The following is a 26,910-nucleotide window of genomic DNA, read 5'->3' as shown; positions in this document are numbered from 1 at the left end:
CAGCAGTAGGGCCCAGGGCCACCCACAGGGGCAGTCCCTCCAGCCGTCATGGGGGCCCTGTCCTCCCAAGAGAGCCAGGCAGAGGACCAGTGAGAACTAAAAAAAATATTTCATTTCATTCTGAATAAAAAACGGAACAGACGGAACTCTCGGAAACCCTGAAAACAACGTCATTGCTACGGCAAAATTTCACAGAAATCGTCGCACAGCGGGTGGGGCCAAGCCCAGGCCTGACCTGCAGTCAGGGCTGCCTGGCTGGGGAGGGGTCTGAGGCACAGGTGAGGTCCCCCGGCCCCGACAGCGCTCGGGGCTGCAGCGGCCACTGGGCAGCGCCCACTCTTCAAGGCCCCTCCCTGCGGGCGCCCTTCCGGCCTCGGCTGTGCGTGCCCCACATGCCCCGCCGGGAGTGGTAGTGGTGGTAGAAGTGCCTCAGACGCAGCCGCTCCACCTCCAGCCCCGCCTGCAGGACCCTGGGTGGAGACGGGTGTCAGGGCTGGGGGCTGGGGGCGGCCAGGACCCCAGTCTAGGGGCTACAGGGCAGGGGGGTGGTCAGGGCTTCCGCTACTGCAGGGCCCCGGGGATGCCCATTCAGCCTGTAGGGCTTGTGGGCAGCACTGGTCCCTCCCTGGTCTGCAGGACCCTGGGGTGGTGCCACCGGTCTCCCTAGGCCGGCAGGTCTTGGGTGAGGGAGCCTGTCCTTACAATGGTGGGAGGGTCACCTGTCCAGCAGCTCCCAGTCCTCTCCACCCCATTGGTCCCGGAACTCCGCAGTGTTCATGCCCCCGATGCGGTCGAAGTCTGACTTGTAGATGCCAAACAGGCCAAAGCCGTTCACCTCCCAGTAGCCTGGGTGGAGGGGGCCTTTCAGACCTCGGTCCTGGGAGGCTGCCCCTTCTCCTGATGGGGTGGGTCCCCTCAGCAGGGGGCTCCCAGGGTCACCCTTCTTCCGTGTGGGTCCTAACCTAAGAACCCTGCACACAACTAGGTGCTGGATGGGGCTCCCAGCAGCTGGGCATCAGGGAGGTCCTGGGTACTCTGCCGGGGGGGGGGGGGTGTCCTAGACACTACAGGGCATTATAGGGACATTGATGGGGCCCAGGCCAGCCTCGGAGGGTGGGAGAGGCCCCAGGGAGACTGGATTTCACCCCAGTGTTACCGTGGGGGTCTCCTGGCCAGCTCCCGCAGCCCAGGCGCATGACCACAGGGGCAAAGGCCAGCTGGCCCTCCACGCAGTGCTTGCGGATGCCGTCCAGGATATTGGGGGGGAAGTGGATGTGCAGGTCGCAGAGGAAAACGATGCTGCTCGGGTCCTGGAGGCAGCAGGGAGGTCTGCCAGCTGCCCTCTCCTCAGGCAGTTCCTACCTTGCCTCCCGCATCCTGCCCACCTACCGCCACCGCGTCCACTCCGGCCTGAAGCCCTGCTGAGCGCTCAAAGTTCCCGGTCCGCCGAAGGTACTGGTAGCTGGGGGGTGGGTGTGACAGGTAAGGTTCCTGGGCGCAAGAGAACCCGTCCCCCCAGGAGGGGAGATGTGCTAGGTACCCACCCACCACTGGTGTTGGGGGGCGCCATTACCTGGGCAGCCGCGCAGTGCGCAGGGCCCGCTCCACGTCCATGTCCTCGCTCTCGAAGTCCACCAGGACCACGTTGAACCGCGAGTCCCCGGTGCGTGCGTGCAGCGCGGCCATGTCGGCCAGGAACTGTGCCACCCAGCGAGCCTGGTTCTTCACTAGAGGACGGGGTCACTGAGCCTGTCTGACCCCACCACGTGACCCCACGCAGGCGCCCCTTCCCACGAGACCACCCCGCCAAACCGGAGGCCCCTGCAGCACGCCCACACCTGGCACGATGAAGTGAACCATGACGTCCTGGCGCCAGGCCAGGCGCAGTGGCCTGCAGAGCTCTGGGCGGCCATCGGGGAGCGCGGAGGCGGCGGGCGCTGGCCCTGGACTCTCCGGGTCCCCGTCGGCATCCGCGGCGCGGGCGCCCGGCAGGCGCAAGAAGACGTACTCGGACAGGCGCAGGCGGCTGCCCCCGCGCTCCCGCACCTCCAGCTCCAGCAGGAAGCGGCTCCCGCGTGCTGAGTCCCGGCGCTTCTCCACGTTCACGATCCGCAGGAGTGTGTAGCGCCTGGGAATCGAGGCCGAATCAGCCCCCAGCCCCGGAAACGAGGCCCTGCCTGTCGCCCCACCCTGGGGAGTTCCCCAAAGGCAGGCCCGCGCTGCACCCCCAACCCAGGGCAGCCTGCAAGTGGAGGCGACCGGCTGTCCTCTCAGGTCCTCTCTACACCAGGATCCTTCTGGCAGGCCCTGAACCACACAGCAGCACCCACTACACACAGGAGGAGGCTTCCGGGTCTCAAGTGGCCTTCTAGGGCCTTTAGCAGTCTCTAGCTGATGGCCTTCAGTGTCCCCTCACACTACACAGGCACATTCCTTTTCCCCTGGGGTGTCCCTCTGGCTTGTCCCCTTCCTCCCAGCTCCTCCTAGGCCCTGCGTGGCCTCTCCAAGCCTCCACCCCCCTCCCTGGCACTAGCCCAGGGGCTACCCTGGTCTCGGGAAGAGGCCCTGGGTCGGCCCTGAGCTGCCCTCTGGTCCCTTCCTGCCACTTCCCCCTGCGAAGCACCCAGAGGCTTCTCCTCCTCCTGGGAAAATAGGACCCTAACCTTGACGAAGGCCCGGCTTCCTTCCCGCTGTCCTGTCCTTGCGGATGTGACCCCACACCGTGAGCCTGGCTGACCTCCCAGGGGTCCGGACGCCCCGTTTCCACCCCTTCCACACCCACGACACTCTCCCCAAAGCCAGGGACTTTCGTCCCCAAATGCCCTGGGTCTGTCTGCACTCTCGTCTTGGGGCCACGGCCACGACCATTCTACTGAGTGACCCCACGTGCCCAGGGGACGCTCAAGCGTAGAGCTGAGGGCAAGCTTGTCCCCTCAGCCTCTAGGCCCAAACCTCCCTGACCCCCAGAGGCCAGGCTGGCCCATCACTGCCAAGGTCACATCAACCCACCAGTCATGGTCCCCATGGGCTCCCATCCGCTCCCCACCGCGGCAGCAACGTGGCTGTCTTCAGCCCAAACAGGTCCCCCTCCTGTGCAGAATGTTGTACCACAAGGCAAGGAAACAGCCCTGACTGCAGCTTTCGGGGCCCACGACCCAGGCCTGACCCCCTTCAAGGCACAGCACAGCTCTGCGAAACCCCCAGCGCCTCCCTTGAGGCCAGGCTGGGGTGCCTGGAGCCTGGTAGTGATCCCAGAGGGCAGTGAGGCAGGAGCCCTGTGTGCTTCCCCAGGAGACCCCGCTGGGAGGCCCAGTGAGGCTCTGCCGGGAGAGGAGGGGCCTGGGGTTCTCAGCTGACCTGGTGGGGATGGAGAAGTGGCCTGGGTGGCTCAGAGGTACTTTGGGAACCAGGTCCAAGGGACAGACTGGGGTTTGGAGGTGCAGGGTAGGGAGCCAGCCCTGGCAGGGGGCAGGGGACGGGGCAGTAACGGTCCAGGGGGGAGAGGGCCCCTCCCTGAGGGTCCCGAGGAGGCTGGGTGTCCACCTCCGCGGCCCTCCCCAGTACCCGCCGAGGCGCGCGTTCAGCCGCTCCATGTACTGCGCCACCACGTCCACCGCCTCGGCCTCCGGCAGCTGCAGGTTCCCGGACACATTGCAGCGCAGGTCGTTCCAGTCGGAGCGCAGCAGCTCGAAGTCCAGCGCGCCCACGCTGAAAGTGCGCTGCCAGTCGATGGCCTCCTCGCGCCAGCGGCCCAGCGCGGGGCCCGCGGCCTCCTCGCTGTCCTCCGAGGCAGCCTCGTCACCGGGCGCCCCATCGTCCCCTTCCTCCTCCTCCTCCTCCTCCCTGCCAGGCAGCTGCGGCCTGGACACCTGGGACAAGCTCAGGAAGGAGGTCACGGGCCGCGTTTCGGACGACGTGTTCAAGTTCTCTGTGGGCGCTGCGTGTCCTGGCGGCCGTGCGGGGCCCTCCCGGCTCCCCTGGGTGGCCTGCGCCTCGGAGGGGGGCCTCGGCTCCGTGGCCTGGGAGCCTCGGGTCCTATAGCCTCGAGATCGGGGTGGGCGTGGAGGCGCCCGCAGTTGCACCCTGGGCAGAGGTCTCGGGCGCAGGAAGACCCCCGGGAAAGGCGGCCACTGCCGGCCGCCTGGGCTGAGCGGCTCCAGGGCCGGAGGGGGCACCCGCAGGCCCGGCCGCACCCGAGTCACGTAGACCTTTGGGGGCTGCGGAGCTGCCGCGGCACGGGGCGGCGGGGCACGGCCCAGGAGGAGGGGCAGTGGCTGGGCGGCCCTGGCGGCCCAGCTTAGCGCCCGGGAGCGCCTGGGGATCTGCTGGTGCACAGTGCCGGGGGGCGTGGGTAGGCTAGGGGTGGCTCCAGCCTCCGTGGGGTCTCTGGCGGGGGGCTGGCGGCCGCTCCGAGTCGGACCTGCCTCCGTGGGCTCCAGACTGTCCAGCAGCTCCCCGTCGTCCTCGTCATCCAGGAAGTCTGCGGAGAGCACCATTCAGCCCGACCTGCCCTGGGGGGGGGGGGGAATCAGCTGGGGGCGCCGGGGGGCACTCACCGTCGGGGTTGAGGAAGAGGAAGGCTCGGCGTTGCACCTGCTCGTCTTCCTCCCCCTCCTCGTCTTGGTCCATCTTCATGTACTTATAGAACCCAAACCTGGGGGGGCGAAGCATCAGAGACCCGCACGCAGAGGCCCCGCCCTCCGCCCGGGCGCGCCCCCACCCACCTTTCCAGGTACAGCGGGGATTCTCGGTAGAAGCACTTGTTCTCCGTCTCCATGTGAGTGAGGCGTGTGTGGTCATTGGGATACACGAAGGACAGGTACACCTGGGGCGGAGCAGAGGGCTCAGGGCAGGGCTGGAGGGAATCCGGGGACCCTGCTGGGGAGGGCCGGGACCTCAGGGACCCAGACCGTCTTGGCGAGTGGCACTTACAAACTGCAGTCCCTGGTATCTCGCGATGGGAAAGTCCTTGACCACATAGGTGGGCGCATAGGCGCAGGGCTCCAGCACATTCTCCAGACTCGAAGGCTCCACTCGAGGAGCTGCAGGAAGGGTGGTCTCAGCCCAGCAGCCCAGAGCCTCTGCCGCCCTCCCCACCCCACAGGCCCCCTCTCACTGAGGAAGAAGGTGTCCCGGGGGTCTGGCCTCAGCATGTCGGCTCTGGGCTCCTTCTGCAGCAGGGGCCCCTCCACGTGGCTGGCTGGGGACTGCGGGATGTGGGCCACGTGGTCCATCTTCAGGGCTGACTCATCTGGGGAAGGAAGGTGTGGGTGCTGCCCAGAATGCCCCTCCCCCCTCCCTGTCCCCACCTGGAGGCCATCCCGAAGAGACCCACCCCACCCGCAGAGAGGCGCCAGCCCCGCACCTGTGTACAGGGAGATGTGTGCAGAGCCTATGACCTCGAACTTCAGGCCGGGCAGGAAGGCTCGCCACTGAGGGGTGGAGAGGGTGGTCAGGGCCAAAGGGTGGGGTGGGAACATGGCGGGGACAGGGAAGGGTGGGTCTTCCCTGACAAGACAGTGGGGAACGAGTTGGGGCCAGCCCTTCAAGGATGCAGGAAGCTCCCAGGGGTCCTGGGAAGGGGCCGCAGGGAACTGGGGAGGGCCTAGAAGGCTGGGGCCCCTGCTGGCAGGTAAGGGCACCCCGGGCTCCATCCAGGCCTCTCCTGACATCCTGAGTGCTCCCTCACCTGCCCCCCACCCCAGTCTGCAGTCACTGCAGTCCTGGAGGTCACGCTGGCCTTCCAAGGGCCAGAGCCCTCAGTTCACCCAGGCTCCCCACTTCTGTGGCTGTTCCCCAGTCTCCTTTGCAGAGGCTGTCCCTCCCTTCCCTCTGAAGCTGGGGGTCCCGGGGGCTGTCCCACGCCCTCTTCCCTTCCCCGTTCATCCTGGGCCCTCCACACCTGGCATCTGCAAGTTCACTCTAAACCTGCATCTCAGCCTGGACCCTCCACCAAGTGAGGTGACACAGCACACACACCAGACACCTGGGGCATCCCAGAGGTGGACTGAGGACCCCCTGGCCCACCATGGTCACCAGCGCACTCAGCCAGGCTCAGGCCTGCCGCTCTCCCTTCCCCACCTCCCGTCCAGAGACTGATGGCCCAGTACAAGCACCTCCAGGCTCTCTTCCCACAGAGGCCTGAAGAGCAAACCCAGCGGCCTCACTCTCAGAAGTCTGAGCCGCCCAGCTGCTCTGGGCTGCTCCTGATGCACCCTCCCCTCAGACCCTCCCCCACTGGACCGCCCCAGGAGTCTCTCAACTCTCAAGGCTCACTCAAGGGCCACCTCCTCCAGGAAGCCTCCTGGCAGTGCTGACAGCGATCATGTCAATGAGACAGGAAGCCCCTGGGGACAGGGACCACAGCTATCTTTCCTGCAGTGGGGACAGTGGTTGGGGGGGCAGGGGCGGGGAGGGCGCACTCACACCCACTTCCACGTGGTCCGAGCCTCGGTCGTCCTGCTTGTGCAGCAGCTCGAAGTAGTACCTCCGGGAGGCCATGAGCCTAGGGATGTGAGGGGTCAGGGGGACATGCCCTGCCCTGCCCCAAGAACCCCAGAGGAGGTGGGGGGCTCGGGACCCGCCCCTCAGGTCCTCACGTGCACACACGCTCCCTGTCACTCACCGTCTGGGCTTGGACACCTGGGAGCTGAACTTGGTGAACTCTCCCGGTGCTGTCCACTCGGAGCCAGTCTGGGGGGCGACACGAGGTGGGGGCTCACCCTCCCCATGGGGGCACCAGCCCATCCCACCCCTGTTCTGAGAAGCTGGAGGAGGCTAGAGGAGACGGGGGACCGGAGCCACAGGAAGCCCAGCGAAGAGAGAGGCAGGGGTGGGTGGAGGGCGGGGCCAGGGTCAGGGTACCTTGCCCACAAAGGCCACCAGCTGGGCACCTGCCGGGCTCTCATTTGGGCTCAGCCAGAACTCAGAGTTGTCATCCGAAGCCACAGAGAACTGGACGTCTCCTAGGCCACAAGACAGGGGCTCAGGAGGTTGTGGGCCCCTTGGGGCAGGCCCCCACCGCTCTCACGGCCCCTTCCACGCACCATCTCTTGCCGGGTGGATGAAGCCGAAGATCCGGAGCCCGTAGTTCTTCCACTTGGGGGACACGGCCAGCTTCTTCACAGTGGTGCGCGTCTGGGGCAGTGACTCTGACATCAGCCCCCACTTGACCCCTGCCCACCCTGGAAGGCCAGCTGTGCCCCGCCTGCCCGGCACTCACGTGAGGGAACAACGGGAAGTGAAGGTTCCTCTTCAGGTGGCCCACGGCGCCTCCGCACCAGTCCTCGAACGCGTGCAGGTTTGCCTGCCCCAGGTACTGGGGGCGGAGGCGGGGTCTCACCTTCCACCCAGCCTACCCAGCCCCCCAGGCCCCTGCAGGCAGGGAGCTCACCTCCTCCCGCCACGGGGGTGCCCGATAGGTGAGGTTGAGCGGGGGCGGCCTTCCAGTCCCCCCAGGAGGCAGCATGTTTGGGCCCTGGCCGTCCGGCTGCAGGAGAGGAGGTGCACCAGGGGCAGAGCTGAGCAATGAGAAGGCAAGGAGGGCCTCACAGCCCAGGCCCACCGGACCCCCAGGCCCACGTCTGCCGGCGTCTGGGCCGAGCATGGTGCCAGGCCACACCCGAGCTGCATGGGCCCTCCGTGCTCACAGCCCACACGAACAGACTCAGGGTCCCTGTGAGCAAGACACAGGGGCCCTCTTCCACGGCCATGCTCACCGCCTGCTCCTCCTCACGGCTCTCACTGGAGTCCTCTGCCCTCTGCGTGGACAGTGCCCCCCGGACGCCCCGGCCATCTGTCACACCAGTCAGCTTCTCACCATCTGTGGGGGGCACGTGGGTGTGACCAGGGCCCAGGCTCTCTCCCCGGCAACCGACTCTGCTGCTGGGGTCAGGCGCCTCCATCCCATGTGACTGGACCAGGGCAGGAAGGCCAGTGTCTCCTGCTGAGGCCCCTCCACCCTCAGCTCCCCCATACCCCCCCTTCAGCGGGACGGGTGCTGGGTCCTTTTCCCATGTCCCACTGCAGCGGCCGGGAGCCCTCTACCTAGCTCTCCCAGCCCCGGGCGGGTGTGAGGGAGCAGAGCAGAGCTATGTGTGTGCACAGCGCTAGCGTATATGTGCGCACGCCCCCCCATCTGGCTGGCCTCCCTGGGGCTCCACCTCCAGGAGACCCCTAGGACTGCTCTGTGCCCTCAGCACTCCTCTCGTGTGCCGCCTCCTTTTCCAGAACCGAGTGTAAGGGTTGCTTGGTGCTGGAGCTTGTTGTCTTGAGGCTAAGCCACTCTTGCTGTGGCCACACCACCTGCTGCCCTTGAGACCAGGGTCAGGGACCAAAGGAGACCCGGCACCCACCCGGCAGAGGAGGGCTAGGCACACTGCTCTGGGTGCTGGGGATCTGAGGCCAAGGCGGCCCGGCAGGGAGGCTATCCCTAGGGACCGATCCCAGGTCTGTCTGTGCACGTGGTGACCCCAGCCGCCTAGCCTGGGACAGACCACCTCTGGACCCCCAATGCCCAGACCTTCTTCCTGAACATCGCCCCACTCCTGGGGGGGTCCAAACCCAGGATCTAGGCCTCTGAAGGCAGGCTCACTATACCCCACCTCTGCCCCCCAGAGCCCCCTGCCAGGGACACCCAACCCAGGATACCCCGTCTGTTCCAGGGCCAAGCCTGGGCTTTGACATCTGTGCCCATCCCTTGGGAGCCTTCTGGAGTGGGGTCCCAGCCCAGGCTGCCACCATGGTCCTGCAGGGCTCAGCCCCAGCACAGCGAGGTCCAGATGGGCTCCCTGCCCCCCACCTCCCCTCCCTGGGGGACCTGCCTGCACAGGATGCTGGACACTGGGAAGGTGGTACTGCCCCGTTCCCAGGTGGCCTCCCTGCTGGAGGTGAAGGCAGCATTGACCCACAGTCAGGACAGCCTCAGGCATGTCCAGCTCCTGCCCTGGTGGGGGCTCAGGTGGCTGAACAGGACGTGGGGCTGCAGCCTGGGGGCTGAGGCCGCTCCTGGAAGGTGCCACCTGAGGCTTGGTCTTCCAGGACCCTGAACAGCTCCTGCCAGCTTCAAAGGTCCCAGAAGTGGGGTTCCCACGCCTCCGCCCCCTCCTGTTTGCTGAGCTAGGCTCCCTGGCTGCTCAGGAAGTCAGGTTGGGGAGGACTAGCTGCTCTGAAAACCACACAGCCCTGTGGGGGGGGCGGGTGGTTTTGCCAAGTCCTGGCTCATGTGCTGGGGTCCTGCCTTATTTGCTGATAGCTGGTGGGGGTGGGGGGAGGGTGCTCCTTTTAGGGGCTGACCTATCCTGGAGGCCTCTTGAGGGTGTGGTGTCTGTGAGGTGCGTGGCTTGGGGGTGGGGGTGGCAAAAAGCCCAGACCCCTGGCCTGGGGTCCGTGGGGCCAGGGGTCAGGCACACCAGGGGTGAGGCAGAGGGGCTTTGGCAAATGGGGCGGGAATGGGACTCAACGGGACAGTTTGGACCGCCTGTTGCTTGGGGCTCAGTGGAAGAGCCCCAGATGTGGTGAGTCGAAGTCATTGTTCTGACTCTCACCGCCACCCCCCAAGGACACCCTGCTTCCTGGAGAAGCGTTGGGGCAGCCTGGCTGGGATGTTTCCGGCCTGAGGAGGTTCCCTCGCCCCTATTCCCCTCTCAGGGCTCAGGCGCTCTGTCCTTCTTCCTCATGGCACTCGAATTTTCATGCCGTTCCTGCTGTTGGGGTGCCCTTCCCCCAAAGGTTGTGTCAAAGGTCACCACCTCCCAGAGGCCTTCCAGGGTCCCCTCCCCTGGCTCGCCCGCCGAGCTCACCAGGGCCTGATGTGCTTCCTGGTGGGCTGTCTGTCCCCACTAGAGGGTGAGCTCCGGCAGCCTGGGCAAGTTCACCCTGGCTGGCTCCACCACCAAGCTGTCCTCCATCACACAGCCTGGGTCACAGGTGCACCTAGGGCGCACCCTCCAGCGGCTCTCTTCCTCCCGCCGCCCCTACCCCCACCTCCCAGCAGATGGGGAACCCGAGGCTCTGCTAAGTACACAGACCAGCGGTGGAGGCAGCAGCTGGGCTTCCCTTCTGGAACTCCCAGCGCGCCCCGGGGAGAGCTCTGCAGGAGCCCTGTTAACGCTGTCACTGCCGGGTCCAGGCCACAGCCCGGTCCGCCTAAGTTCCGGGACGTTCCCCAAGAGGGTCGCGCTTGTCACTGATGACGTCACTGGGTGTCCAGGACGGGCCGAACCGCGCCCCCTGCCCCAATCCAGCCGCGCTGGGAAAGGCGGAGGAGGGCTGCGGGTGGGTCTGGCCCACGTCAGGAGCCGGGCGCCGGGAAGGATCGGACAGGCCCTGCTCAGGGCCCTCACCGCCCCCCTCCCCAGGGCGCGCGCCCCCTCCCGTACCTCTCCCGTAGCCCAGCCGCTGGCGCAGCGCGCGGCCCTGGCGCACCAGGCTCAGGTGCACGTACGTGAGCCACGCGGCACAGGTGAGCAGCACCAGCAGGAGTAGCAGCTTGATCTGCTTGCGAATCTTCTTCACCGGGAACCACGGCATCGCGGCCGGTCCCGCCCCGCCCCGGGCCGCACTCAGCGGCTCCCGCGCGCTCCGTGCCGCATCCCTCAGCCCTGCATCGCCCTTTGTCCGCCGCTCGCAGCCACAGGCTGCGGCCGCGACCCCAGGTTGCCCTTGGCCGCGGGCCCGGGGTGGGCGGCGGAGCGGCTCAGGCGGTGCCCCCGCCCGGCCCCGCCCAGCCGCTGGGGCTCCACGCTCCTGGGGGCCGCGGCGGGACTGAGCAGCATCCACGATGCGGTGCTACCCACCCTGAAACGGGCCCGGCCTGCGCGCGGCGCGAGCCAATCGGGTCCCACCAGCCCACGGGAAGCCAATCCGCGGCGCAGGAGGCGGGCCGGCGTGCTAGGGTGTGCCCGGCGCCTGTCTCCACGCAACGCGCGCGCATCCACCTGGGCGCGCCGGCCTGCGCAGCGCGGGGGCGCTAGCATACGCGATGGGATGGGAGCGGAGGACCGGACTGGGGCTAGGGGGTGTGAGGAGGGGTGGAGGATCGGGGACGCGGGACGGGGGAATGCGAAGGGCGGCAGACGCTGGACAGGACGCGGGGCTGGGGGTGGGGAGGCGATATGGGGAGGTGCGGGGACCGGGAGACTCGGGGACGCGGGGGACGGAACGCAGGGTCGGGCACCAGGGCGAACGGGGATGGAGTGCGAGGCGCAGGCTATGGGTGTGAGGCCACGGTGTGGAGGGAGGCCGGAGATGGGGCAGCTTGGTCTTGGAGTTGGAACAAGCCCCTGCAAACAGCCAACCAGGATTGGGGCTCAAGGTGGAGGAAGACAGGAAGTTTGGGCAACAGACACGCGTGGGTAGGTGAGGGGGCTGGGGCGTGATGGAGGCGGGGCTGGAGAGGCCTAAAAGCGCTTGGCTTCACCCTGGGAGGGATGTGGAGCCACCCAAAGTCCTTGGTTTGGGGGACAAAGGCCCGGTGGACAGGGCCAGTGGAGTGGAGGTGGACAGGGGTAGCCCAGGCAGGAGGGGCAGGACCCGCTGGAAGGGGACAGCGGGTGGGTCCTTGGGGTGGCTCTCGCCCAGCTGGTGCAAGGTGGTGGGCGATGCGCTTGGCCCCACTTGGCCCCAGACCGAGCCCTCTCCCTTCCTGTGCTCCATCAGTTCCCGTGTTTCCTCCACGTATGACAGGCCGCCCAGCACCCGTGGGGCAAAGCAACTCCATGCTGCCCTGTGGGCCAGGACCTGAGGGCCCGTCAGGATGGCTCTCCTCTGCTCCATGGGGTCACGGCCCCAGGTGGGGAGACACGCACGGCTCAGGTGGCTCTGGGGGCTGGGCTGAGTTGTCAAGGCGTCTGTGCCTTGGGGGAGGGCTTGGCTCCAACGCGAAGGTGCCACGGAGCACCGGGGGTGACTGCCCCAGGGCCGTGTTTTCTGGGCTCCAGCAAACCAGGCAGAGTGAGCCACTGCGCACCATCCTTCCACAGGCCTCATGGGCCTCCCAGGTCAGAGGAGGGGACAGGGACCCCATGTCACCCTGGGAAGACTCTCCAAGAAGTCACAGTCTGTTCTCACACTGCCCACCGTCCTGCCCCATGTCCCTTGTCCTTTTATTCCGTCCTCGAGGCAGAGAATGGAGTTGGCCGAGTTCCTCTGTTTATGTCATTCTGTCATCTGTCCTTCATACCTTCCCCCCCTCAGCACCTCCCACTTTCACTCCTTCCCTCCTCCAGTCCACTTGGCGTGAGGGCGCTGTTGGTGCACTTGTTCAAACAGATGTCAACGTGTGTGCATTGTAACACTGCGTTAACGGCACCGCACTGCAAATCTCACCATGTCCCCACACCGTCTCCAAGCCCGTACATGTCCGTGGACGCCGCTCTCCGTGCCGGGTGGGTGCTCACTCGCCCCGTGCACAGGTGTGCTCCTAGGTCCATCACAGCCTAGACTCAGGGACATGGCAATGAACAAGGCAGGTGAAGAGGCCCCTCCTTTCACGGAGTTTATATTTTTCTTTCTTTTTTTTTCCTGAAGAACACTTTTCTTTAAAAAAAAATTATTTATTTTTAGAGAGAGGAAGTGAAGGAAAAGAGAAGGAGAAAAACATCAATGTGTGGTTGCCTTTCACACCACCTCCCCACTGGGGACCTGGCCCCCAACCCAGGCGTGTGCCCTGACTGGGAATTGAACCAGCGACCCTTTGGTTTGCTCAGTCCGCTGAGCCACACCAGCCAGGGCGGGGTTTATGCTTTTCCAAGCAGAGATAAAAACAGGCCCCAATCAGTTTCCGATCACAGTAAGTGCTGCGAAGGAAGTAAACGGCAAGGAGTAGATGGATTGGAGGGCAGGGTTTCTTCAGGCAGAGTGGTCCCTCTTGGGGAGTGACAGCTGATCTGAGAAATAAACAAATCTTAGAGGGCAGGCTTTGGAAACCGGGTCCACAGCTGTGCACCTTGTAGGCCTGGAGACCAGCAAAACCAGCAGGTAGCAGGAGGGCAGGAGACACCTCTGCTCCTCGTGCAGCCACACCAGGAGCTGCCACCCCTCCCTGCTGCCTCCCCAACCTCCAGCTCCAGCAGCCGGTGGCACCCACCTGGCAGGTACCCCTCCCGACGGCCTGGCGCACACACGCAGTTTTCCAAACCTATCTAACCTCCAAGTGAATGCAAGGGCGGGGTCATGCTTTGGCTTGACCTGATGCAGCTGCCCCAACCCAAGCAGGGCATGTCCTCCAGGGAGATGGAAGGAAGGTTCCCTGTCACTTTCTGCATCTTCGGGTGACACTGGTGAGTCACATGCTCTCTAAGGATGTGATGTGTGTAAATGTTCTTGGGATAAAGGGCAAACTGTGAGATGTAAGGTCGCTTTGGATGGAAGGGGAGGGAGAGAACAAGGGGGAAAACCTGTGAGTACTGTGTGAGTGTTGGTCCCTGAGCGTGTCCCTGCGGTCACACGTATGTCACTGGTGTCTGTCCCCACCCTCTGTGCCCTGGCCCTTGTTCCCTTTGTGCCCCACTGGTGGAGCGACTCGGGCTCTGGGTGGTGCTGGTGCTGGGTGGTTCTCGTTCTCCACAGACATTTCATTCTGCACGCAGACACCCCACCCACCTCCTGCCTCCCCCACCTTTTCCTCCTCATCCCCGTTCTGCAACAGAAGCCCTGCTTTCCGTCAGGGGACCCCTCATCCCAGCCAGCACAGGGCCACTTTCCCAGGGAGAAGTGGCAGCCTCAACCACCTGTCTCGTGTGTCTGCTGGTGAAAGTCCTCTGGGCTTGGTCCAGGACAGAGGGGCCTCAAGTGCGGGACTTTTGGTACCAGGGTCATTGTTGTTGCCATCCTAAAGCCGCTCTCTCTCCAAATCGAGGAGCCTGGGCCCACAGGGTCCTGAGTTGCTGGTCGAGAAGCAGGTATTTCACCAGAGGACCATCCGGGATCACAGTACCTCCACCTCCACCGCCACACACCCGGGCCTGGAGCCCGTGGGAGAGGCCATGCCTCGCTGACCCAGAGCCTCTGCTGCACCCAAGGGCCTGATGCCAGCTCCACAGTGTTGCCACCAGCTGGTGCCACATGTCTCTCAAAGCCTGTCCCACCCCCTGTCCCCATCCGGGAACATCTGCCTCTGGGAGGTGGGGACATGGTGTGAGTCCCAGCAGCACGGCCTGACCACTGGCCCAGTGGTGACACCGGGCCAGGGCTGCGGGGCGCTGTCTGTGCGGGGCAGTGGCCCCTCCCCTCCAGTGGACGTCCACATCAGCATGGCCGTGGGTGTGCACTCTCACTTGGGGCCCTGACACAGCACTGCCCCTCCTCTGCTGCTCAGTCCGTCTTTGGCCACTGAGCAGCCAGTTGGCTGTATCTCCTTTGGCGAGGTGTCTGTCCGCATCTATTGCCCATTTTGAAGATATTTTTTATAAAGATCTCATTTACTCCCGTGGCTGGTGTGGCTCAGTGGATTGAGCATGGGCTGCGAATCAAAGGGTCGCCGGTTCGATTCCCAGTCAGGGCACATGCGTGGGTTGCAGGCCAGGTCCTCCATGGGGGCCACATGAGAGGCAACCACACATGGATGTTTCTCTCCCTCTCTCCCTTCCTTCCCCTCTCTCTAAAAGTAAATAAATTAAATTTTAAAAGTCTCATTTATTTTTAGAGAGAGGAAGGAGGGAGAAATAGGGGGAGAGACACATCACTGTGTGGCTGCCTCTCTCGCACCCCCTACCAGACCACGGGAGTATCGGTCTTCCTGATGTCCCCTTGCCCGACCCCAAATAACCAGCTTTGGTTTCGCTGTTTTAAAAAGTTGCTTTCCTGTTTCTAATTTCACCGACATCTGTTCTAGTTTCAGTGTTTCTTTGCTCCTGTTTCCTTTAGGCTGACATCGCCCCTTCTTCCCCTGGCCCCCTAGCGGGGAGGTTCAGTTGGCGGGTTTCAGGTCTTTCTTCTCCAATGCGCACACTCCGCAGTATGGACTTCCTTCTGAGTGCTGCTTTTGCTGCCTCCCAAAACTTTGGGTTAAATAAGTTGTGTTTGCATTTTATAAATTTCTTTGATTTCTCTTGGGGCTTATTTTCTTGATTTGTGCCCAAGCGGGGTTTGGGGTTCAGCCATGTACAGTGACGGAGGCCGCAAATGCTCAGTGACGTTGCTTCCGTGGCTCAAACAACCGATGAACTGGTGATCCCCACCAAGTTCAGCCCGGGGTTGCATGTTGGGATGTGCTGAGGGTGGGCCCCATCACCCCTAATGACTGCCACTGAACCCCCAGACCTAGTTGTCTGCCTAGACCCCCAGGTTGTCCTGGTGTGGGGCAGACTCCTGGCATTGGGCAGCAGGGTGAGGACCTGCTCCAGGTGGTGGGGCCTGTGCCCACCAGGACCAACGTTCCAGACCCCGCCTACCAGGCTGGACAGATGGCACAGCCCCACAGTCAGCAGCTTCGACCCAGCACCCGCGTGGGTCACAAGGGACAGCAAACAGCCTGCACAGCCTCTGTGCTGAGTGGGGAGCACCTCTGCCTGTCTTGGGGGCATTGTCACTGGCAGGCCCTCAGAAAGGCACCCCCCGCCGACTCGCCATCTGAGTCAGGGCCCAGGGAACGTGGCAGAGGTCGGCACTTCGGGTCACCTCACCCTGCGAGTGGACGGATGGAGCACGCACAGGACAACACCAGTGTGTGCTCCCAACCCGTCAGCCTGACAGGCCTGTGACAGGGTGGCCCGGTCTGTGACTAGACCTCAGCTGAGGTAGGACCGTTGGGGGAGCCTGCCGGCTGCGGGCCCCCGTGTGTACTGCATGTCCTTGCTGAGTGGCCAGACTACAGGGCCCACTGTCCAAGCTTGGGAGGACTCTGTGGCCTTTAGGCAAGTGAAGGGGCCTCAGGGTGACCACCATCAGCGGCTCCCTCCCATGGGTGGGACTGCCGGGTGGCTGCAGGCCCCCGATCCTGGATCGCTCAGCTGTGACCTGACCCACTGTGTGTATAGCCCATTGAGGCAACCCTGGTACTGCTGACAGAGGCCAAATGCTGTAACCCTGATTCTCCCTGGAGATCTTGGCACCGGTGGGGTAGTGCCAGGTGACACCCAGCACCTCAGCAGCACATCCCCTACATGGGAGGCCACTCAGCCCCAGACCAGCAAAACGCAGGCCACGCTACTGCCCTGCATCCAGATCTGACTCTGACCACTGCCCCTCCGGTTCCCGTCACACAGCAGCAGACAGCCTTTGCTCACCCCAGGGCCTCTGTGCAGCCTCTCCTCCGACCATGTCCCCGAGGGCCTGGGCTCTCATCCCCCTCTCTCCCCTGGAGGGTCCCTGGCAGGCCCTCCCCTCTCATCGGTTCATACAGCTTCCCCGCCTCACAAATTCTGAAAGTACCCTGCTTCCCTCTTCGCCTGTCTTTACCCTGCTGCACCTGAAGCTCCGTGAGGACTCAGCCTGGACCTTCTGCGGGGACACTTACCCAACCTCCTCTTCAAGGGGTGTGTGGGTGCAGAGGGCTCTGCCTGAACTCTCAGCACCTGCTCCAGCTCTGCTGGCTGCTGGCCGTTCAACAAATGCGGGGTGTTCTTGGGGGTATCTGTCCTGCAGCTCTCAGATGGGGGTGTCCTGGGGTTCACCAGCAGCGCTAAAGGACTCTGGGAAAAAGCAGCAATCCCTCCCAGGGGATGCTGGCCCTGACCGCACGCCAGCAGGGACAGGTCCAGCCACCGTTCCTGGGCCATCTCTGCAGGTCGTCACCAGTGCGCGGGGCCAACAGCCACAGGTTAAACCAGGAAACACCACCTTTGGGTCCAGCGACTGGCCTCCAGGCCCCTAGTTAAAGCACATCCTAATTGGGATTTCGGTCCCATCGGAAACGTGGTGGAAACAAATCTGGGTCAGAATTCGGATGAAGTCAGAATTGGGTCTTACGGGGTCTAACGCCCCTCCCTGGCTTTGGGACTGGGGGACTGACAGTGCCCATAAGGTGACACCGCGCCAATAGAGACCCCACTCCGCACCCCCTGGCGTTGCCCCGCACACACCCTGAGGCCGTTGTTTGCTCGCGATGCCGCCAGGGGGCAGCGCAGGGCCACGCGTGGCTGGAGGCGTCGAGGCCGAGTGGCTGGGCTGCTCCCGCGGCAGTGGGGCGGACTCGCTGTTCCGGGCGCGGGTTTGCACCCCGCGGACGGCCGACGGGGCCAGAGCCGTCGGGCAGCTCGCGTGCTGTGTCGGGAGGGGACCCGTTTCCCGGCGCGTCCTGGAGGCCGTGCACTTGGTGCCCGGCCCAGACCCTGTGCTCGAGGCCGCGGCTGGGTCACGGTTGTCCAGAAGGTGCCACAGAAACCGCGTGTTTTAGCCACGGACCGCTCCCGGCCGCAGGGGCAGGCAGGGTGCACCGGTGGGCTACTGCCGGGAACGGGGCGGGGACCCAGGCAGGCGGGGCGTGGGACGAGAAAGTGGGTTGGGGGCAGGACCGGGTTGAGCCGCAGCCGGAACGACTGGCGGACGGAGGGGCGTGGGGGCGGGGCTTGGAGAAGTGGGCCGGGCCGCTGCGCGCGCCGTGGAATGAACTAGCGGGCAGTATCGGGGCTGAGTCTTGGGGCGCGCAGGACAGCCCTGGGCTGAGGGCGGGTGCGCCTGGCACAATTCCCAGTGGCTCCGGCTTCCCTCAGAGCTGTTTTCTGTTTCCCCGAAGTCAAGTGCCCGGGGTGTGTCTCCCGCAGGCCACCGCTGGCGTCCAGTAACAAGTTGGGCGTAGGGGGCGCGCTGGCTTCAGGTCTGGAAGGCCCTGCGGTCAGCGGAGTTTCACACGGCCGACGACGGGACTACGGGAGGCAAAGCGGGGGCGGGGCAGTGCCCCATCCCGCACCCGGCCGCTGCCCAGAAAGAGGAGGGGGCGGCCAGCAGAGAGATCTGTCCTCCCTGGCGCGGGGACGGCGAGGGCAGCGTTTCCTTCCTTCTCGCCGGGACGAGGACGAGCTCAGCGTCCGTCAGACAAGCTCCCGCTGGTCCGGCCCCGCGGCCTCCAGCGTAGCCTCCGCCAGCCCACGGCTCAGGGGGCGGGGCGGTGGGAAGCGGGAAGGGGTGCGGAGCAGAGACGCCCCCCGCGGAGGCTGAGCCAGCAAGCATCCCAGATCCCGGACTGAGAACAGAAGCCCCTTCCTCGTATCCGCTGTCTGGGGAGAAATTCCTGTGCAAATCAAGACACACGTGGAAGGGGGCTGAAGGGTCACCAGTCCGTACCCTTGCAAAGGTTGTCTACAGGAGACACACCTCAAATACACAGACGCTCACAGCCCCGACCCCCGGGGCTCAGGTGGTTGAAGGTCGTCCTGCAAAGCTAAAGGTCACGGGTTGCACCCCACTACCCTCGCCGCCCCACTCAGGGCCCAGATTGGGTGCGGGTTTGGTCCCAGTGGGGCCTGGTCCAGAGGCAACACCTGATGCTTTGAAGCCTGAAAAGACACCGCCAGTTGGGCTGCCCCTCACTATCAAACCCAATAAGCAGACATGGGGATTGACTCTTTATGGGCGCTTTATTCAGATAGCCAGCGATCTCAGAAGACCTCAGGCAGCACCTCTGTTAGGGTGTAACAGTGGGTGAGGGGTCTTGAAATGCTGAGAAGATTAGATTTGCAAAACACCGCACTCTTCTCGCCTTGGGCAGTTAGCTGTTCCCAGGGGCTGGTGGTGGTCTGTCTCTCCCTGGGACTCAAGGGCCCGGGATGCCTCCACTTGTCCCCAGGCGGTCATCTTTACCAGGGCCCCAGGAAGTCAGTGTTGCATCCACCGACACAAGAAACAGACGTTCGGAGACTTTCAGGACTTTATCATAGATGTTACTTTAATGGCCAACTCTTTTAACCTGCGCAGGGGCGGACTCTCGATGTGTCCCGGAGACACGGTGCTCAGAAGAGCTGCAGATGAGAGCCGCCCCGAACGCTCACAGGCTAGCCCTTTTATATGCGAGAAGCAAGCAAGCTAAAAGGGGAGGTTGCTGTTATCTCTGCATAGCTCTTGGCTCTGGAGGAACATTAACCAGATGTTAAAATTTTCTTTTGAAACCCTGTCTCCTGTCGGTAAGAACCATGTGTCCTACTTAATTTGTACCCTCAGTTTAAAGATAAGGGTCCAGACCTGAGATGAGTCTGCCGCCTAAAGTTTTATGGCCCTCTAATTGGCTGTAACTCAGAATGAGCCCTCTGCAAATCACGTATTGTTTACCCTTACTTTGGCCGACAATGTTGTTTCTCTCCCCTATCTATTCTGGTGACCTTCAAGAGGTTTTCTGCTTAGCAATGCCTATAATTGCCTAGCCCTCTTGCCTAGCCCTCAAGAGTCGGCTGTCTCCCAGGAGCCAGAATGGGCCTTATGTGTCTGTAGTTTCTGAAGCAAAAGCTTTAACATATGCCTCACTTACTAGGCTTATAACTATTACCGTAAACTAAAATGGTCCAACTCTTGAGTCCCCTGTCAGTGTCTCCCATCGATGTTTCACTGTCTCTCCCTCCTTTCCCCTCTCTCTGAAAGCGAGTAAGTAAGATCTTTCCAAAACTAGACATACACAGACTGAAGTAAAAGGGTGGAGAAAAACACATTTCACGATATCGGGGACAAACAAAAAAAGCTGGGGCACCAATACTTAAACCAGAGGACATGACCCACAGACGGTCACAAGAGGCCAAGAAGGACCCGGTGGCTCCACCGCTGACGGTGGATCAGAAGAAACTCGTTAGAGGAGACCCGCGCACCCACGAGTCCATTGCTGCACCTGCAACAGTCGAGGGAAGGAGGCGGCCTCGCTGCGCAGGGAGCACAAGTGAAGGGGAGCAGACAGACCACGGACAGACAGGCCCTGCCGAGAGGGGAGCCATTGGCAACAGAGCAGATGGACCCAGGGGGCATCGCGCTGTGTGAGACAAGCCAGAGAAAGACCGAAGTCACGTGAGCCCACTTATGGGGAATCCAACAAAGGAAAGAGAAGGGGACTCAGAGATACAGCGGGGGGGGGGGGGGGTGTTGGGGACAGCTGAGCAAGGTGAAGGGATGAGAAGCACTCGCTGGGGATGACAGAATAGTCACGGGATGTCAGGGCGGCTTAGGGGACACTCCTGTCGGCACCATGGACGGTGTCTCGTGGGCACTAGGTGCATGGGGGTGATGGCTCAGTTCTGCCTACAACGGGGGCGCACGCCCGAGACTGACAGAATATTGTCTGTCGACTCTGGTGGAGGAAATAAAGAATCTTTTCCCTCAATGAGCTGAGCGTCAAAGGACTTGGGCTAAAATTCTTAAGTTCAAGTCCAAAAAGTTGCAGTAGTGGGAAGGAAAACAATCTCAAACGAGGGGAAACAGAACTTTGTCCGGGAAAGCAAAGGTCTGGTGCTGTTTCTGATTAAACGCCCATCTGACTCCAGGCTGCGCGCTGGGGGGGCTGGCGGGCCAGGGGGGGCTGGGGGCCTGGAACGGGGTCCTGCCTTGGGGACCTGTGCAGAGGAGGCCCTGACCTTGCAGATCTGCTGGTCCGGGCAGCTGAGCTTTGCTTTGACAATCAGAACAGGTTGTTTGCTTCCAGATCTTTCTCCAGGTCTTCAGAGGCTGCTCCTGGAGGGACCCGGGAGAGGCCCTTGGTTCCCTTATCACTCTCTGCCAGGCCTTCCCCTCTCTGCCTGGGGGTGTCCTGGGGCCCCAGAGTTAAGTCAGCTGCGCCCAGAGCCACTCGTCTGAAAAGACCAGAGTGGCCCTGGCCCGTGTGGCTCAGTTCGTTGGAATTCCCGGTCAGGGCACCTAGGTAGGTGGAGGGTTCCATGTCTTCTCGGGTCTTGGATGGGAAGGCAAGGAATCAGTGTCTCTCTCCCTCTCTCTCCCTCTCTCTCTCTCTCTCTGTAAAAGCAGTGAGCAAATGTTCTCGAGTGCCAATGAAACAAAGACCCAGAGTCACTGGATGGGGAGATGGTCACGTGAAAGGGACAGCGCCTGCCCTGTGGACCTGGCAGAGTGTCGCTGCAGGGAAGTGTCCCTCCTGACCCCATGCCTTGGGGCGCTCACTTCCCCCCTCTCTGGTCCCACTGAGGAAGGCAGGACCCTGGAAGAGGGACACTGAGACAGACAGTCCAGCAGGCACTCTGCAGCCGTCTAGGAGATGCGATCTCCCCTCCACCAAGGACACTGAGGAGTAAATGGTTTGCACTTCACCCCAACCACAGGGCAAACTGCTTAAACCACCCACTGGGGGAGACAGAGCAGAAGTCCAGTCAGTGCCCTTGGCCGACCCCACCCAGCACCAGGAAGTGCAGGGAGTGACCTCATTTTGGGGTCTGCAGAAAGGAGAGGAGTCTTCTACGGACACCCCGCCTGGCCTGAGACCTCCTCTAGCCCCCAGCCTTCACTTTCTCTGTTATTATTACACGTACTTACTTTACGAGAGAGGGGAGGGGAGGGAGAGAAACATGGCACCCGACTGGGGACGCAGCCTGCAACCCAGCATGTGCCCTGACTGGGAATCAAACCTGTGGCTCTCGGGTTCTCAGGCCAGGGCTCCATCCACTGAGCCCCACCAGCCAGGGTCAAACGCCCAGCCTTTGAAAAGCCTCACAGCGCAGGTCCACGCCAGCCTGCCCTGCCTGCCACAAGCACTTCCACGCCCTTCCTCCCCCAGCAGCGAGCATCTCCTAAACCCCCCCGGGTCCCCAGGAGACTCGCAGCTGGAGTGGAGTGGGCGGCAGCAGCTTGTCCAGGGCTGCGCCCCAACCCTGTCCCCATGGCTCCATTTCTCTGCTTCAGAGCCCAGATCACACTGTCCATGATCACACGCACCGGACCAACCAGCACTGTAAAGCATCAGGACACAGGCGCAGCCTAGCAGAGGAAGCGAGGGTTCCAGGGGACACGCTCCTGCAGGCGGGCAGGACGGGCGCCCTGGACCCAGTGCTGGCAGCACCCAGCACGGAGCTCCCGCGTGGCCTCACGAAGGGACGTCTCTCGGGAGTGTGGTCTGGGGACCCTGACACTGCGCCATCTGCACTGGGAACTGATCAGACGCGGCCGCCTCTGTGACGGGAACTGGACCCGTCCCTGCTGAGAAAGGCGCTGGGTCCTGTAGGGCTGGGCGGCCCCCAGTGGGGCTCCGAACAGTGGAATCGGGAATGGCTGGAGCAGCGGGCTCTCAGCCGAGGGTAGTATAACAGTCCTCAGTGCCCCAAAGGAGTCACTGCTGGCACGTCCCCGGGGGAGGGACAGCTCGTCCTCACAGTGCATTCCAGTCAGCAAGTGGCGGGGGACAGAGGAAATGGAAAATCACCATTGGCAGATGGCACGGGAGTGACCCTGGGAAGCTCCCCCATGGGCTGGGTTCGCGGGGCAGAGTTTGGACAACACGAGCCTTGAAGTGTCTGTGCAATGCACCACCATGGGCCCCGAAAACTGGTTTTACGGGGAGACACCCCCAGACCCACCCGGGCCTGGTGCTCAGGGTTGGGTCAGGTCACTGTGGAGACAGTCACCCTGGGCAGCTCCCTGAGAGGGGTGCTGAGCAGGTCCCAACCCCATTTCTGCAACATTGTTGCCAGCAATGCGCAGCCTCATGCCGCCCCGCACAGCACAGACTGGACGGCTTGTGAAGTCACAGGGGTGCTCTCCCTGGGGCCACCGTCGCAAGGAGCCAGGACACGTGGACGGGCTGCCACTGGTGGGACCAGGGACCTGGCCCCGGGAAGGACCTCAGTGATGCCCTGCAGACAGCAGGTGAAGTGTTCTGTTCGGGGAGGGTTTCCCTTCAGGGCAAGTGCTGGTCTGGGTCCTGGGGGCAGAGGAAAGGCGTCAACAGGAAGTTCTGGGTGGGGGGAGGGGGCCCGAAGCTCTCCGAACTGCCTCCCATCCTTCCTAAGTCTCAATATGCATCAGAATACAGAGCTGGAGAAGTCACATGTTGAGAGAAGTACTGAAAAAGGGGCAGAGCGGCCGGGAGGACAGCCCTGCTCTGGGGCTGGGAGGCTGTGTGACCAGGGCCAGGCGGCCAACGTCTCTGTGTCTCCCTTTCCTGTGCGATGATGTGGAAAATAACAGCACTTCCCGCGTCCCCACGGGCATGCAATCTATTAGCATATGCCAAGTATGTCCAGCTCGGGACACACCACGCGGCCTGGAAGGGCCTGCTTCGGGCACCAGGAAGCCTCAGGACGCGTCCCTCCCAGACATCTGCACTGGAGGAGGAACTGAGAGAGGAGGAAGCCAGGCCCAGAAATGGCCGGGGCCCCGGCGGGGTCAGGGTCCCATGCCTGTGTCCCAAGAACAAGCCAGCCCCCACAAGCAGGGAGGAGGCAGGGCAGCCATGCCCGCCCCCAGCAGCTGCGGGGCTGGCCGGTCCAGCAGGGGTCGGGGGGACAAGAGGACCGAGAGGGAGCCACAGAGCAGAGGGGCCAGGCCCCAGCGCGCAGACAGGGGGGATGGACGGGGACAGGCAGCCTCAGGTGAGCCAACGGCCACCACGCACCACAGGCCGGCCGAGTGTCCACCCCTGCAGCCGCTCCTCCCAGAGTCTGGGCTCAGGAAGTCCCTGCTGGATAAACAAATGAATAGAACTTTCCCTAGAAGTTATAAAATGAAAAAGATCATCCATGAACGCCAACGAGTATGGAAAGCAGAAACAAAACTTGGGCAAATACTGACTATGAAAACCGTGAAGGAATTGAGTCTCAATAGAGAAATTCATGGAACGAGTATGGATTTACAGGACGAGGTTCAGCAGGAGATGCAACTTAGAAAACACCCAGAAACACAGGGCAGTCTCGGCCTGGGACCTCCAGACCTGGGAGGGGCCTCTCAGGAGGGCGTCACCCGAGCCCCCACCTGGCTGGGCACCCGGCACCCGAGACACAGAACCACGTGGCTGAGGATCCACAGAAACTCAGGCAACAGACGCGCTGGACACTGGCATTTGCAGGTGACCTCCTGAAGGTCAACGGTGAATCCCACATTTCAGTACAGCTGGGGGCCGGGTGCAGGTAAGGCCCCAGCACAAGCTGCACCCCACCACCAGGGCCGCAAGCAGGTGGGAGGGGGTGCGGGGTGGGCTCAGCCCCAGGGGCAGACTGGGACTCTCACAGGACGCCTCCCCAGGGGAAGCACAAGGATGTCAGTGCGTGTCCTTTATTGCGTTCAGTTGTGGACACACGAGTGTGTGAACAGCTGCGGGAAGGGTGACGGCCTCAGAAGCCTCCTATCTCTTCATGATGTTGAAATTTCTTCCGTATTATCAGCGAGCCATTCACATGGTAGAAGCGACAGAAATGGCGATGGCAGAGATGATGACACCAAATATGATGAGGAGGCCCAGGACCAGGGCCCAGATGTTCAGGCACTTGGCGGTGGACGCGTAGCTCTGGGCCCCAGTCATGTCGCCCACCATCTTCCGGTCCCTGGACTGAGGGAGAAGAGATGGTGAGGGGGGCCTGGAGTGGAGCTGGGCCTAAGGAGAGCCAGCTGCTGACTCAGGTCCTCCCCTGCTGGTTCCTGCCCAGAGCCCCTCCCCCTGCCCTTCAGCCACATCAGGACCCTCCTCTGCCTGTTCCCTGGAGCCTGAGCAGGTCAGGGCCAGGGGGGTCCCTCCCTCATAGCCTCTCAGCCTCTCCTGGGTTCCCTGGCACCTCCTCCCCCTGCCCTGGCCCCTCCGCTGGCCTCACCCCAGCAGGGGTCAGCATCTCTGAGGATCTTTTCCTTTTTCTGGACCAGACATGAGGTCTGGGTTGGATGTGTGAAGGACTTGATTTCTCTAGCTGGGATGGAAAGGAGAGCTCCTGGACACGGTGCAGACCCTCCCATCGGTAGGCGCGTCCGTGTAGCCCCCCTCGGACTCTCTTGGGGAAGGAGCCCCCACCCGACACACACCCACAGCCACTCAGAAAACTTGTCTCGCTAGGAGTCTCCGTGTCAAAGGCCCTGTGGGCAGGAGGAACCCTGGGGACTCACACGCACCCACCCACCTTCACGGAGTAGGCGAACGCCACGAAGCCCAGGCAGCAGACGTTGAAGAAGAGCGTGTTGAACAGGGACCAGACGACGTGGTCGGGCACGGCGGTCTCAGGCTGGAAGTTAATCACGGTGGTCGTCACGGGCGCTGAGACCTGGGGAGCCCCCAGCACGGCCACCTCGTGGTCCTCCTTGAGCATCTCGTAGGATGGGGGTACTCCGGCGTGGGGGCCAGTGAAGAAGCGCTGGGAGTTGCGGCTCATGGTCCCTGACTGAGAGGACGTCCGCAGGACCCGGGAACGAGGTGAGCTCGGTGGGTGAGGCTTGACGTGAGAACTTCCCCACACTGCTACTCGGGATTTCCCCAAAGTTTGCTTTTCCTGGAATCTGCGAAATTCAGGATTGGCTGTGCCTCTGGAGGCGGCCCCGGGTGGAGTGTCAGGTTACACAGGCGCTGGGGGAGGGGACTGCTGGGGCCTGGAAGCTTCCAGTCCCTGCCACTGGAGTCAGGCCTTGGCCCAGGTACACTGGTCCCTCATCTGACGTGTGATGGGCCCTGGGGACATTTCTCCAGGGTCCAAGCCACCTGCCTGACAGGAAGCAGTTTCACTAGCAAATGTGCTTCCTGTATTAATTTTAAAATATTATTAGTTCATTTAAAAACAGCAATTGTAGCCCTGGCTGGTGTGGCTCCGTGGATTGTGCACCAGCCTGAGATCCCAAGGGTCACTGGTTCACTTCCAGGTCAGGGCACGTGCCTGAGTTGCTGACCTGGTTCCCTGCTCCGGGTTTGGGAGTCACAGGCAGGCATGACGCCCCCAACCTCGGCTGACTCCCACTGCTGGGCCCCTGGGATTGTGAGGACCCCAGCAGCACCTGCAGCCTCTCCCATGGAAGGGCGGTGCTGGCCCCTCAGCCCTGCACAGGACCCTGTCCCCACGCCTGACACTTCCCTCCTAGGGCACAGGGATGCGGACTACCGCCTGTGGACCACAACAGCCTGATTGCTTCAGGGGAGTGTTCCAGGAGGGGCAGGGCAGCTGTGCCCCCACCCCCCTGCACCCTGCTGATAGTGTGCAGGGCGGCCCTGTGGGACGGGCATCACGTGGCCTGCCACAGCGGTGACAGGGTGACAACAGGTCCCTTCCTCCCGCCCTTGGCCACAGAGCCTGTGTACCTCGCACCGTGGGGACTGGCGCCAGCAGCAGCAGGCCTGCAGGGGAGCCCAGGCCACCGCCCAGGCTGGGGGTGTGCACATCACCCACCAGCGCCCCTGACTCTGTGCTGGGGCCCACAGAGCTGGCCCTTAGTGTCCTCTGCACGCAGCACGAGGAGGTCAGCACCTAGGGTGCCCGGGGCGGCCCCACCATCCCCACGGTCTCGCCCAGGCCCATCCCACCCCTCGCTGCCAGCAGCAAATGAACAGTGAGCAGCACCTCACCCCGTCTCTCACCCCTGCCAGAGAAGCACAAACAGGTCCCAGGTGGAGTTTTTCGAGATTTCATTTATTTATTTTTAGAAAGAGGGAAGGGAGAAAGGGAGGGAGAGAAACCGATGTTAGAGAGAAACGTCTGTCTGTTGCTTCTCAGGGTCATCCCTACCCAGCAGGGGTCAAATCCCAAATCACAGGGATGTGCTGTGACTGGGGATTGAACCAGCATCCTTTGCCTTTGGGGAAGTGCAGGAGCACCCCTGCCACCCGCACGTCCCTACCTAGTCCTGGCCCTGAGCTGTGTTCCGGCCCAAGTTTACACGCAGTCATCTGGTTCCCCCTCCCGTGGTCTGAACCTGACCTGGTTTAACCTCTCAGGGAACCTGCCTATCTGGGCCCCACAGCTGCCAGTGCCCAGTGCCCTGTGCCCTGGGTCTTCAGGACAGGGTGGGGCCCGGCCTGTGCATTCCCAAAGCCCCTCCCACAAAGGGCTTCAGCTCACAGCCACCCACCTGGGCTGCAGCGCTCAGCTG

General features: G+C 63.0%; 2 protein-coding genes across 7 annotated transcripts; both read right to left on the bottom strand.

The window, feature by feature from the left end:
- Positions 1-90: 90 nt before the first annotated feature.
- Positions 91-10,797, bottom strand: B4GALNT4 (beta-1,4-N-acetyl-galactosaminyltransferase 4). 6 transcript variants are annotated; one of them, XM_053924580.2, is made up of 20 exons: positions 10,380-10,797; positions 7,719-7,822; positions 7,394-7,489; positions 7,223-7,318; positions 7,047-7,137; positions 6,865-6,965; positions 6,626-6,693; positions 6,427-6,505; positions 5,366-5,432; positions 5,117-5,251; positions 4,933-5,042; positions 4,725-4,825; positions 4,557-4,654; positions 3,565-4,480; positions 1,839-2,128; positions 1,574-1,727; positions 1,390-1,462; positions 1,157-1,310; positions 720-846; positions 91-470 (listed from the first exon to the last, which is right to left on the bottom strand). In XM_053924580.2, the coding sequence occupies exons 1-20, from the start codon at positions 10,528-10,530 to the stop codon at positions 341-343; spliced, it is 3,141 nt and encodes a 1,046-aa protein (XP_053780555.1). In that variant the 5' UTR covers positions 10,531-10,797; the 3' UTR covers positions 91-340. The 6 variants fall into 6 exon arrangements, 5 of the variants coding, with proteins under 5 accessions (XP_053780555.1, XP_053780557.1, XP_053780556.1 ...); XM_053924582.2 differs by having other exon boundaries at positions 91-460; XM_053924581.2 differs by having other exon boundaries at positions 6,433-6,505.
- A 13,313-nt stretch (positions 10,798-24,110) lies between these two features.
- On the bottom strand, positions 24,111-25,344 carry LOC128780961 (interferon-induced transmembrane protein 3). Its single transcript, XM_053924737.2, has 2 exons — positions 24,960-25,344; positions 24,111-24,400 (listed from the first exon to the last, which is right to left on the bottom strand). The coding sequence occupies exons 1-2, from the start codon at positions 25,206-25,208 to the stop codon at positions 24,245-24,247; spliced, it is 405 nt and encodes a 134-aa protein (XP_053780712.1). The 5' UTR covers positions 25,209-25,344; the 3' UTR covers positions 24,111-24,244.
- Between the last annotated feature and the right edge of the window lie 1,566 nt (positions 25,345-26,910).

This window comes from Desmodus rotundus, chromosome 5 (genome assembly GCF_022682495.2).
Source record: "Desmodus rotundus isolate HL8 chromosome 5, HLdesRot8A.1, whole genome shotgun sequence".
Taxonomy (NCBI): domain Eukaryota; kingdom Metazoa; phylum Chordata; class Mammalia; order Chiroptera; family Phyllostomidae; genus Desmodus; species Desmodus rotundus.
The sequence above is the reverse complement of the archived record's forward strand: the minus strand, read 5'-3'. Positions and strand labels throughout refer to the sequence as shown.